The sequence below is a fragment of the Apium graveolens genome, chromosome 3 (assembly GCF_009905375.1).
Source record: "Apium graveolens cultivar Ventura chromosome 3, ASM990537v1, whole genome shotgun sequence".
Taxonomy (NCBI): Eukaryota; Viridiplantae; Streptophyta; class Magnoliopsida; order Apiales; family Apiaceae; genus Apium; species Apium graveolens.
The window spans coordinates 15,708,217-15,721,518 of record NC_133649.1 but is presented as its reverse complement, the minus strand read 5'-3'; the positions used below and the strand labels follow the sequence as shown (position 1 = coordinate 15,721,518).

At 32.1% G+C, this 13,302-nt stretch overlaps 2 protein-coding genes across 2 annotated transcripts; both read right to left on the bottom strand.

Moving 5' to 3' along the window:
* Nucleotides 1-58: 58 nt before the first annotated feature.
* Nucleotides 59-5,133, bottom strand: LOC141710608 (sugar carrier protein C-like). Its single transcript, XM_074513176.1, has 3 exons — nt 4,891-5,133; nt 4,450-4,775; nt 59-218 (listed from the first exon to the last, which is right to left on the bottom strand). The coding sequence occupies exons 1-3, from the start codon at nt 5,021-5,023 to the stop codon at nt 135-137; spliced, it is 543 nt and encodes a 180-aa protein (XP_074369277.1). The 5' UTR covers nt 5,024-5,133; the 3' UTR covers nt 59-134.
* A 426-nt stretch (nt 5,134-5,559) lies between these two features.
* LOC141713927 (uncharacterized) lies at nt 5,560-9,219 on the bottom strand. The gene is made up of 2 exons (XM_074517485.1): nt 8,706-9,219; nt 5,560-8,588 (listed from the first exon to the last, which is right to left on the bottom strand). Exons 1-2 carry the CDS (start codon nt 9,217-9,219, stop codon nt 5,560-5,562), a joined length of 3,543 nt encoding a protein of 1,180 aa, XP_074373586.1.
* Nucleotides 9,220-13,302: the final 4,083 nt, after the last annotated feature.

Genomic DNA, 13,302 nt, shown 5'->3' with positions numbered 1-13,302 from the left:
AGCTAGAAACTCCTTGTTAACCAAACATGATTGTGCTATTGCTGTTAATTGAAATTTGTTATTGCATGGGAAGCCTCTTTTTGTTCATAAATTACTTAAGGCAAGATAATAATTGATAGAAAAAATTACTCATGTCACTTGATATTAGATATTTCCTTTCGCTCATCCAATTTCCAGTCCAAAGTTTTCATCTGCTTTGAGAGATGTTTTTTTGTTAACTGCAAAATTAAAGTAAAAAATCAAAAAAATGCAACCACCAAAAAGCGTCTTAGTAAAAATAATCTTACACATACTGACTCGAATGTTTATAACTTACGGCTAGTATATTGGATACGTTAAAAATTATTTTAAAACATATTTTATTTTGTAACAAACATAACATCGGATAAGGACCAACCCTAAAAAAACATAATATATATTCAATGATCAGAACTCTGATAGGATAAAATAGAAAAGAAGTCCAATCCAGTCAATCAGAAGGGTACTCTACTAGGAGTCTAAACTATTTTTATTATTTTCAATGATTTTTATACCAAAAAATATTTAAGAAATCCTCTCATTTAAAGGTTGAGCTTCTGCTATTAAATTGTAATTTAAATTAAAAAAATAAAGGTAAGTAATCAAGTTTCATTTCAGACAATATAAAATTTAGAGCTAATATACATTATTTACATTTTAATATTCAAAAACCGTTACTTATATTACGGTCCTACTCAAATAAAAACTAATTTATAATAGAAACTAGAAACTACCAAGCCCACCAACCCTTTTCCCCTCTCGCTGGCCGCTAACCAGCGGAGAACTTTGCCTTTCCCCCAAGTCACATGCATTCAAAATACAGGGTTCATGTTTTTTAGTCATTTCAAACATTGATTTATTATCAAAAAGTATTATTTACCAAATTTCAAAACACTTATTTATTAAAATATAAAGCTAGAAAGAAAATCATAAATTTTGGGATCATTAAAATATCTTAAAAATAAAAATCATAATTTTGAAAGCATTAATCATACAAATACTTTGTTTGGATAATTTTTTTTTTATAGTTACAATTCATCTCAAAACTAAAAAATTAGAATAACATCCAATTTTTAAAGAAAATCATCATTCAAAAACTCGGTAAACACTATTAAATATAAATCATCAATCACGATTTCTAACTCACCTACTTATATTCTCCAAAACATTAATATTAAATAATTAAAATTACTAAATAAATAATACAATAAATTGCCTTAATTAAAAAAATTTATTGATATTTAATTATAAGCTTCAAAATCACCGAATCTTTTTATACATATTACTAGTTAAAAAAATGAAAATCAGCCAATCAAGTAGTACAAATTACTTTAAGAGGGTTTTCTATAAGTCTTAGCATTTTAAATAACTTGGTAAACATACGAAACGTCAATGTTTATTTTACAAGGATTTTTTAAAAAATTAAGTATAAAGTAAATGCCTTAATTATCACTAAAATTGATTTAGAAATTATCAAATTAGCTAATTAAAATAAAATTGAATGGGATATAATTATTAAAATTTATTCAAATCACCTTATAATCACATTAAATAGTAAAAATTATGAAATTAATTGATAAAAAATATTTTTATAATATTTATATGGTTTAGCTTCTCCAAAAAATCACTAATATGTATTAAAAATTCACTAATTTGTAATACCAAAAATCACTAAAAATAATAGCTATACATATGTGTGTATGGCTATGCATTACATCACCACTTCCTGCATCACCAACATAGACATGTGATCTTCTCCCACATTTACCTATAACAACTATCATCTCCATTTCTCAATTTTGTTCTAGGTATCAAAATTAGAAAAAATGAAATCAATCTTCACCAACACCTTTAATTCACGCAACCACCATTGTGAAAATCGCAACATCTCAATATTAAAGGTGTTTGGTGCTCAAATTCATATTAATCAGTGATGAAATTAATATTAATTACCACTGGGGATGATATAGACATACATGATTGTATGTATATGTATGCAGGTATAGTTTTGTCAATGGATGAGGTTAGAGGAGGGAGGAGGCGGGAGGGAGGTGATACATCCGATAACAAATTGATAGAAAAAGGTTGACGGAACATCATATATAGGTTTGGCAGAGAAAATAATGAATGAGACGCAAAAAATGAATGAATTGGAGTAGTTTCTAATTTTTATTTTAATATTGGTTTCTATTTGATCATTATGTAAGTAATCAAGTTTTTTTCAGCCAATATAAAATTTAGAGTTAATATATCCTCCCATATAAAGGTTAAGTTTCTGTAGCCAAAATTATTATACCAAAAAAACATTTAAAAATCCTCTCTTGTAAAGGTTGAGTTTCTGCTATTAAATTGTAATTTAAATTTAAAAATAAAGGTAAGTAATCAAGTTTCATTTCAGACAATATAAAATTTAGAGCTAATACACAATATTTACATTTTAATATTCAAAAACCATTACTTATATTATATAATCTCATAAATTAAAAAAGTAAATGTAAGTAATCAAGTTTTATTTCAGCCAATATAAAATTTAGAGCTAATATATAATATTAACATTTTAATATTTAAAAACCGTTTTGAACTATTTTATTAATTTTCAAAGATATTTATACCAAACAAATTTTTGCAACTTCATATTTTGAATTTAACAGTTAAAATCCGTAACTGAAAAATTAAAAAAATATAAAATTTTGCAACCTCATATTTTGAAGTTAACATTTAAATATGTAACTATATATAAAAATACCAAAAACTATTATATAATAATCTCATCATAGTTTGAAAAAATATAAATTTTAAAAATTAGAACTTATCTAATAATTAAATTTTAATATTAAGAAATATAAAACACAAAATTACATTTGACTATTAAAAAAAGTACAACACCTAAAATTATATATACATACATATATATATATATGACATTCTCTAATGAGCACTCTTATTTAGTCCAATTTTTAGAACTCAATTTGATTCAAATATATAATAATTTTGAATAACTTTGTTATGTAATTCTCTACACAAATCTTATAATATAGATCTAATTTGCCACCACATATGTACCTAATACATAGAATTTCAAAATTATAAGCAATTATGAAATTTTTTTTATAAGATACTTTTAAAAGTTATTACTAATATTTTAGGATAACTACATACATAGCTCTTCATATTATTTAAATTTTAAAATTCAAATTTCAAACTAAAAGATAAGTTCTGATAAGCTCAGGATTTTTATATAAATATACATGTGTACAAAGATTTTACTCATAAAAATTTTAAAAGGATGGTCCAAGTCTCACTCCATCATCATCTGAAGGTTTCTATTAAATTGTATTAATGTGAATAAATTAAGCAGTACAAATTTAAATCCTACTTTCATACACGGTTAGCTTTATGTTGAAAGTGCAGTTTCAATAGCATTATAAAGTTACCCTATGATAAGAAGAAGACGGATAGAAGTTAGCACCAAATATTTGTTCAAGTTTTTTTATAACTTGCATGAATTTTAAATTATTATGTCACTATTGTTCACCAACATTATACTTAATAATTAACTTAAAATTTTATAATTTTAATAATAAAAAAGAATGAATTTGTTTCCGATGCTTAGCACGGGCAAGGTACTAGTCTTAATTAAGAACAAAGACTAGATACTAGGAGAATTAGAACAAATGTACTAGTCTTAATTATGGAGAGAAGGTGTGATTATGGTATGACAATGCTTTATTGACTAGAGATGAGCAACATGAGCCAGTGATTGCAGAATCATATGGAATCATATAAGAATTTGTAACATCATAACATTCAAAAGTAGACCAGCTGTTAGTTTATATCATCCATGTCCATTATAGACTCTATCAATTTGTTGAATCAATTGACGGAGTGTAGTTTTAACTTATATACAGCTGATAATCTTCCGACCTTAAATCACCGGGGAGAATAGTCCACAATTCGTGGAGAATAAGATATGATTAAGAGAATTCTGTACAGAAGTAGAAACAGGAGAAACTAAGAAGTTTAATCAGCTACATGCCTACTTTCCAAATTTAAACCTAGGTTACTTAAACTAAACTGCATCACCTATCAAAATTTTCAGGGTTTGGATTTCAACAATCATATGCATATAAATCAGTAAGAACAGTATCTGATACTGAGCCTGGTGAATAACTGGGATGATTATGGAGGACGAAAACAATTTAACGTTTGAGAAATATACAAATATTATTCACGAATGTATTGCTTTTTTCTGTTTTCATGCTTATTAAGTACTCCTAGTTAAATATACTTATTTAAATTAATTATAGGCTGTGCTAACACGAGTGAACACAATAACTGGGTATGCTGCTAGAGGCTGAACAACAGAGATGCTTCAATGGAGTATTTTATAAGTAATGTATGACTTTGTAAATTAAAAGCATATAATGATACCTGATTTCCGAATCCAATACCGAAACCAAGTAAAATCCTGCCAACAATGAGCATGACAATATTCTGAGCAAGACCATTAATGAGAGCACCAGCACAGAACAGAATACCACCCGCAAGCATAGATAGCTTTCGACCTAGCCTTCGTGTGACCCAAGAAGCCACAAAAAGAGATGACAATAGAGCTGCTACGTATAATGATGAAGTGAACGTCGTCAGTATCTGACTATCAAATTTGCAGTACTGATTGGTCGAATCGTCAGCCATTTGTTTTCGATATACAGATGGAAAGAACTGTTCCAAGAACGAATCCATCGAGGTCACCCCGCCTAAAGAGCGAAACAAAAAAATATATTATAAGTAATTGAGCATGCACAAAAAATATAAACATAACAAAGTATTTGACAAATTTATGTGTGTATTTATCATGAACGTAATATATACCAGATACACCAAGATCATAACCGAAGATCATTCCGCCCATAGCAGCAACAATGCATGCTACCACAACACGTGTGGTGAGCTTTCCTGGATAAACTTTCCCGTTGCTAGAGCTTACAGCACCATCGCCGGCCATATTCACTGTAAAGTATATACGTAGACTGAAAAAAGATTTTTTTTTATATTTATTAAAGTTGAAAAGCAAAGTTAGATTTAAGATTTTAGATGAAGTGGTTAAATATTTGTGATAGCATAAAATATATAAGAGTATGAATGAATATGGGACGTTAACATGGGTATATATAGAGATTTTTTATGCTGATGTTCTAGTTCTTGTCGGACATTATTTGTTCAAATATACATTATTTAGGATAAGCTGCTCGTTGTCTGTATCTTCTTTTTCTGTTCGGAGTACAAGTAGTAGTACTCCTATGTTGGCACCTATGACTCTCGAGACCATGGTACATTAGTACTGCATTCTGCAATCATTATACCTTAGATATTGATAAACAATCAACTTGTATTTAAAATACGTTAGATATTGTACAACATTTACAAATAAGAAAACAACTAAGAACATTATAATTGTATGATGCATAAAAAAATTCTAGAAAATGACTCGTGCCTCGCACGGGTTATTATGTTTTTTTTTTTGCCAAAGAAAATGTTTCATTAACAAACCAAATCCTTGTTCAGTACATGATAGAGTTCTGGGTAAACACAATTCCCACTCCATATACGATCAGCTACAGAACTATTGTGCCTCGCTAAGAAGTGAGCCACTTTGTTCGCGGATCGTTTAACAAAAATTAACGTCACCATACGATGATTTAACTCTGAAATTAAATACCTACACTCCTCTATAACTCTGCCCAGATAAGACAGATGGGTTGAAGAGCACCGAATTGCTTGTACCACTGCTAAACAATCAGTCTCCACTATCGCCGGTTGCTTTAGATTATATTTGATCCAACTCAAAGCTTCTTTGATACCCAGAGCCTCGGCCAAGTCAGGAGCTATACGACCTTCCCTGCAACTAGTTCCAGCAACTACCAGTTCACCTCTATGATCTCGAGCAACCATGGATAAACAATATGTAGAAGAGTTTTCAAATATTGCTGCATCGACGTTAAACTTAACCTTACCTTCCTGTGGATACTCCCAACGCTCTTTGCCGTCTTCTTGGCCCATAAAACCAAGAAAATGATCGAACGACTTATCTTGAGCATTCTTCCATTGGTTAAGTAAGAGCTTTGCCAATTTACAAACATCTGAGTACTCCTTTCCACGTTGATTCCATATCACCTCGTTTTTATTATTCCAAAGAGACCAGCAAACCATAAACACCTCCTGCAATTTTATAATCTTACATTTCTGAAAAAGTGAGTTTACCCACCTGTCGAAGCTTGAACTATTATTCTCCTCAGTATTAATTCCTAAATCATTCCAATATTGCTTTGCCATTGAGCATGTTACCAGAACGTGGTACACTATTTCTATTTCATCATTACACACCGGACATTTATCATTGACATCGACCCTTCTAGTCAACAACTGGTCCTTCGTAGGTAGTATATTACGAACTGCACTCCATATAAAATGCTTTACCTTCAAAGGCACTTTAGCATTCCACAGCTTCTTCCATGAGATACTATCATTCTGGATGTAACTTTGCTTGACTTCTTGAATTGCTGTATAAGCTGAACGCACTGTATATTGCCCCTTTTTATCCCATTTCCAGAACCAGCAATCTGAATCAGCATCTCTCAACGGTATAGACAGAATGAGCTTAGCATCTCTATCAATAAAGACATCCTTTACAACATCGACATCCCAAGCATACTGTCCTGGTATCATCAGAGCATCAACATTCCTATCCCTGATAGCTTCATTATCTGTGTGGACATAAGGATCATCGTTAGGAAGCCAAGGATCTTTGGTTATGCTGACTGTTGTACCTGTGCCCACTCGACGAACAGCCCCTCGCTTCAAGACAATCTGAGCTTCCATAATCGATCTCCAGATATAACTGGGATTGCTACCCACATTGGCTGACAAAAAAGAACCCTCAGGATAATATCTTGCTTTAAAAACTCTCTCAACTAGACTTCCTGTTTTGACAAGTAATCTCCAACCCTGTTTACCCAAAAGAGCCACATTAAAATCTTGTAATTTTCGAAAACCCAGACCACCATTTGATTTCTTCGTACACATACGATCCCATTGCATCCAGTGAATGCCCTTATTAGTATTCGAACTCTTCCACCAAAATTTGTTCATGACTCGCTCCATATCAGTACATAGTTGCTGAGGAAGAAGAAATAGACTCATGGTGTAGTTAGGTAACGCCTGTGCTACAGTTTTCAACAACAATTCCTTCCCTCCTCTCGATAACCATTTCTTATCCCACCGCTGCACTTTCTCCTTCATACGATCTTTTAGATATCCCAGCATGGCTGATTTATTACGCCCCAACATACTAGGTAAACCCAGATAAGTCGTATTATCACCCGCCTCTTTGAAACGCAGCATAGCACATATTGCATCTCGAAATTCCTGTACAGTATTTCTGCTAAAAAATACAGAAGATTTAGCAGCATTAATCTTTTGACCTGAAGCATGCTCAAAAATTTGTAACAAATCAACAATATGATCTGCCTCTCTCTCATTCGCTTTACAGAAAATATAAGTGTCATCGGCAAAAAATATGTGGGTTAACCGAGGCGCTCTTCGAGCCACCTGAATACCAGTCAAATTATTCCTTTTTTCATACTCTTTAATTAGCACAAATAAGCCTTCCATGCATATCAGGAATAAATAAGACGAGAGTGGATCTCCTTGACGGATACCACGATTAGGGATTATAGAACCAAACCTTCTACCTGTGTGGCAAATCTGATACTTAGCTGAACACACACAAGCCAGCATCAACCCCACAACCTGATTTGCAAAACCCATTTGCTTCAACATCTCTCTAAAAAAACTCCACTCCACACGATCGTAGGCTTTGCTCATATCCAATTTCAACGCCATCCACCCCACTTTACATTGAGTTTTGCGCTTCATTAAATGCATCACTTCATAAGACACCATGATATTATCCGTTATTAATCTACCCGGGATAAAAGCGCTTTGAGTTTCAGGAATCAAATAGGAAAGCATCGACTTCAATCTATTTGCCAGGACCTTGGAAATGACTTTGTAACTCACATTACACAAAGATATGGGCCGAAGATCCATCATATTAATGGGATTTTTCTTCTTAGGAATTAAAACTATGTTTGTATTCCCTAAACCATCCTTCAACTCGACTGTTATGAAGAAATTACGAACTAACTCCACCAAATCTTGACCAACAATACCCCAGAACTTTTGATTAAACCCAGGGCTCATGCCATCTGGGCCAGGAGACTTGTCGGGGTGCATGCTGAACAATGCTCGTTTTACCTCATTATCTTCGACCTGAGCTATCAAGCTTTCATTCTGTACTTGATTTATTCTTCTCGACACACCTTCAAATATTGGGTTCCATTCTGTTTCTGAAGCAGCACAAATCTTAGTGAAATAATCTATCATAGTGCTTTCCAAACCTGAATCCCACCCCACTTCTTGGCCTTCATCATTAACAAGGGTAGTAATCTGATTCGTTTTCCTCCAATTTTTAGTTGCAGCATGAAAGTATTTACTATTCTGATCACCCTCTTTCAACCACAAATGCTTACATCTCTATCTCCAGAAAACCTCCTGTTGATTGTAAATTTCATTTAATCTGTTTGAGGTTTCTTGAAACTGTTTCACTGACTGCGCGTCTCTCATACCTTTAGTACTCTTTAGAAACTTCTTACACTGCAATATTCTACTCTTGAAACTTCCCGTAATTTCTTCTTCCCACACTTGCAAAAGAGTAGCACATTCACTTAACTTATCTTGCAGAGGACGCCCTTGTTTCCTATACCAAACTTCTTCAACAATTTGACGACACATTGGCTCTCGAAGCCATGCGTTTTCAAACCTGAAAACTTTAGAAATCACAGCATGGGTGATCTTCACTGGTTCTAAAAAAATCGGACTGTGATCTGAGGTGCTAATCTCCAGATTTGTCAACTTGATTTCTGTAAACAGATCATTAAAAGTTTTGGACATCAACGCCCTATCTAATCTAACCTCCACCCAATCCTCGGTACCATGGCCACGTTCCCAAGTATACGGATACCCTCTCAGATCTATATCGCACAGACCACAATCTTCCAACACTTCTTGAAAACCTTGAATCAGCCATGATGGATAAGGAAGTCCACCTCTCTTATCTTCTTGCTTAACAATATTATTCATATCTCCCAACAAACATCATGGTAACATCGACTTAGGTTGTAAATCCCTTATTAACTTCCATGTTTCACGTCTTTTAGAGCGGTCTGGTTCACCGTAAATTCCTGTCAGCCTGAATTTATTCCATCCTCTAATAACAACCTCCACATCAATATGGTTTTTACTATATGATAACAACTGCACCTCCACTTGATTCCTCCATAACATTGCAATACCACCACTTCTCCCATCAACGTCAACGACAAAAGCTCCTTCAAATTTCACCATATTTTTAACCTTCTCTATCGTATCCTTTTTACATAAAGTTTCACACAGAAAGACTATGTTGGGTTTCTTCTGGAATATTGTTTCCGTTAGGAATTGAACGGCCCACGGGGTCCCAAGCCCGCAGCAATTCCAACTTAGAGTACTCATAATATTAGGTGGGCCTGGAGACCAGAACCCACCCCTTGTCCATTTTTTGACCCATCCTCATTTGGAGTAAAATCTGTAATTTGTAACACACCATCAGTATCCATGGTTATCTGAGTTTCGTGTACAGTCCTGCTTCTTTTTCGACCCTCCACATTAAGCCCAATGGGTTCCTCTTCCCCTGGCCCAGATAATAGATTTGATATTACTTGATTGCCCATCATACCAGAGTTATTAATATCATTAATATTTGAACCAACTTCCATTAACTTCCCAATCTCATTACTCCGTATATTACTCTTATCACATCTCATCATATCCTTTGTCCCATATTTTTCTCCCGAAAACCCCGCTTTACTGTTTTCCCGCCCAACTCTCTCCTCCCATTCCATGTCACCCTCCTCCCTAAGCCACTTACTAGAACTTTGTCCGGCCGTCCTACGTGGTGGCGCTCTAAGCCAAGCTCCCCATTCTTTAGTTCCCTCTCCATCCCTCCTATCTATATTCCTCCTGCAGAAACGATCTGTGTGAGATACCAGACCGCAAAAGAAACAAAACTCTCCCAACCTTTCGTACTTACAAGTCACAACAAAATCCTGTCCGTTTTTACGAGCAACTTTCTTCTTCCTTTTTAAAGGCTTTCTCACATCAATCCTTATTTTCACTCTCATGCACTCCCTCCATATGGCTGTGTTATTCTTCACATCGTACATCAAAAACTCGCCAAAAAAATTCCCTAACTGTTTGCCAACCATTTCGGACATGTACCCAACTGGAAAATCTTGAATCTGTATCCAAATATTTAAGAACCAAAGTGGTACCTTTACCGGATCCTCTCCTGATGGTATAGCCTCTACACATAACATAGGGTTATCGAAGGTCCAAGGTCCCCCATTCTGCACCCAAGCCATATCTTCTTTGTGGTAAAATTGAAACAAAAAGATGCCCTGCTCCAGTTCTTTTATATTCACTCCCATGGTAGGCTTCCAAATGTCAGCCATTTTCGTTTTCATAGCCCTGGTGTTTATATTTTTCTCCGTTAAGAATCTTCCAACGAGACATAACTTATACTTGTTGGTCTCCTCTACAAAATCCCCTTCAAAAACTAGGTCTTCATTTTCCTCATCCTCTATACTCATGTCGTTCATCTGGTCTTCAATATTCTGATAGCGTGCCATGATGGCCTCCCACAAATCCCTTTGGTTACAGAGATGGAGAGAAAAACTAGGCTCTCACACAGATGGAGAGAAAAACTGGACTTTCATAGTAGATTTAGTTATTATGCTAGTTATATATATAATAGAGCAAATAGGGGCTTGGATGAGACATTTTATTTCACTTAAAATTACTACATTACCCCTCATAAATAAATACAAACAATTGTTAAATTTAATATCATGTATTAATTACACCCAAGTCATTATTACTCTTTATTAAAAAAATACAAATAATTATCATATTTATCAACATATGCTAATTACACCTAACTCATTAATATTAACAATTTTATATATGTTACCATTTATTATTGAATATTAACTACCTATAATTAGATATTTAAAATTTAATAATATTTGCCTACATATATATATATATACTAAATTCCTATTTTTTTTAAACTCCATATAAAATAAATTTATTTTCAACTAAATAACAATTTAGTGCATCAAGCATTAAATTAAAAAAAATATGAGATATTCTTTTTGTATACCAATAAAAGAGTGGGTTATGAAGGGGTTTTATAATAAAGTCGAGATTCTTATTATATGATCAAATCGAATATAAACTAATACTAGTTTGTAGATTTTGAATATATATGATAAATTATTAAAATATTAAGTTCATTACGATTACAACAATGTTTTACAATAGTAAGGTGAATTATATTTCTTACCTTAACCAGTTTAAAAAAATCAGAGGTATAAGTTAAAGATTTATAAGATTACTGCAGTGTTACAAAAATCGGCACTTTTCGCCGATAAATCACCGGAAGGCAACCAAACGATATTATGGAGCAAAATCGGAGCATAAAACATTTTTGGCATTTTCGGTCAAAATTGACGAATCAAGCACATGATTTGAGGCTCTGCAGAGAAGAAAAGGAAGAAAAAATATATTAGGCTTTGAGTTGGTGAAAAGCTGCAATTTTAAGTGAATGAACTAAACGGCCGCCGAATGGAAACTGGAAAGACAAGGGAAGATGACAAGGAAAATGAAGAGAGGGAGGCATAATGATTATTGATACTCTTATTATTTTAATAATTAATGCACACAATATTATAACTTGTTATGGATGTACAAATGACAACATGTCAAGTTTACACATCTCAATTATTTTACTTATATATTTTAAAAATAATATAAAAATATGTCCTATTTTATTCCGATTTAACATTCCGATAAATTCCTGACCTTTGATAAATCACAAATCGGTAGTTCAACCTGTTTGTCCAATTTCTAATTTCTATAACCATGGATTACTAACCTAGTTATTAATATATTTATCATTAAAAATGAAGTATATTGGAAAATGTATTTATACTGTCAATTGTACAATATTATATTCAAGATGTCGGCTTTCATATTCGATCATTACATTTTCTACTAAGAAAAATAAGAATTATCTCATATTAATTATATCACTAATTGTACCATGTAAACAACTGTATTAACTCTTTAATTAACTCCGTAATATTTCATTCTTATGAGTTGTCTCCTATGAATTGTAATTATTTTCATGAAAAATGTGTGCTTTCATTTGCGTTATATTTTGATCATATATTTTGATTTCATTACCGAATATTCAATTCATTTTGAGAGAAAACACGTTGATTACGTCATCGATCTCAATCTTATAAATAGAGGTATTTAGTTAATCAAGAAACAACATGGATATATTATTAATAATTACAGTCAAAATAACATCAAATCACGTAATATAGAGCATGCCCATGCATTACACGGGCTATAGAGCTAGTTGCATAGTAATAAACCAAACACGGGTTTTTAATTTAACTTGAAACTTGTAATTGTAACTTAGTTACGGGAAAATTAAAGTTTCTATATAACCACATAATTGATGAAACAAACGAGGCCTAGAGTTAATTTTAGGAAAATTATAAATTGATAGAATTTTGCATATAAAAGTTGAATGACATCTATTATATATATAATAGAGCAAGCATGGGTTTCAATGAGACAATTTAATCAAGTAAAATGACTGTTATATCCCCTAAGATGTAAAAACACATTTTATCCCCATCATATTTATTTCGTATTAATACCTCCATTATTATAAGATATTTAATTCTCTACGCATTAATAATTAATTTTTATTGAAATATACTTAATAGCTAATTAATCTATTAACTAATATATATATATATAATAAATTAATTTATATGACTATTATGCCCCTACTTAATATCTATATAATATTTATTTTACATTTATTCTCACAATTAATATTTATTAGTTGACTATTAATACTTATATAATATTTGTTGCTCATAATTAATATATATTAATTGACGCATCATTAATATGCTTCACCATTGTGTACTTTATAAATACATTAACGTAAATGTAAAATTTATTTAACTAAATAATTATTTGTTAAAATTTATTAATTTTACATGATTAGTATACACATATACATATTTATATATACATATT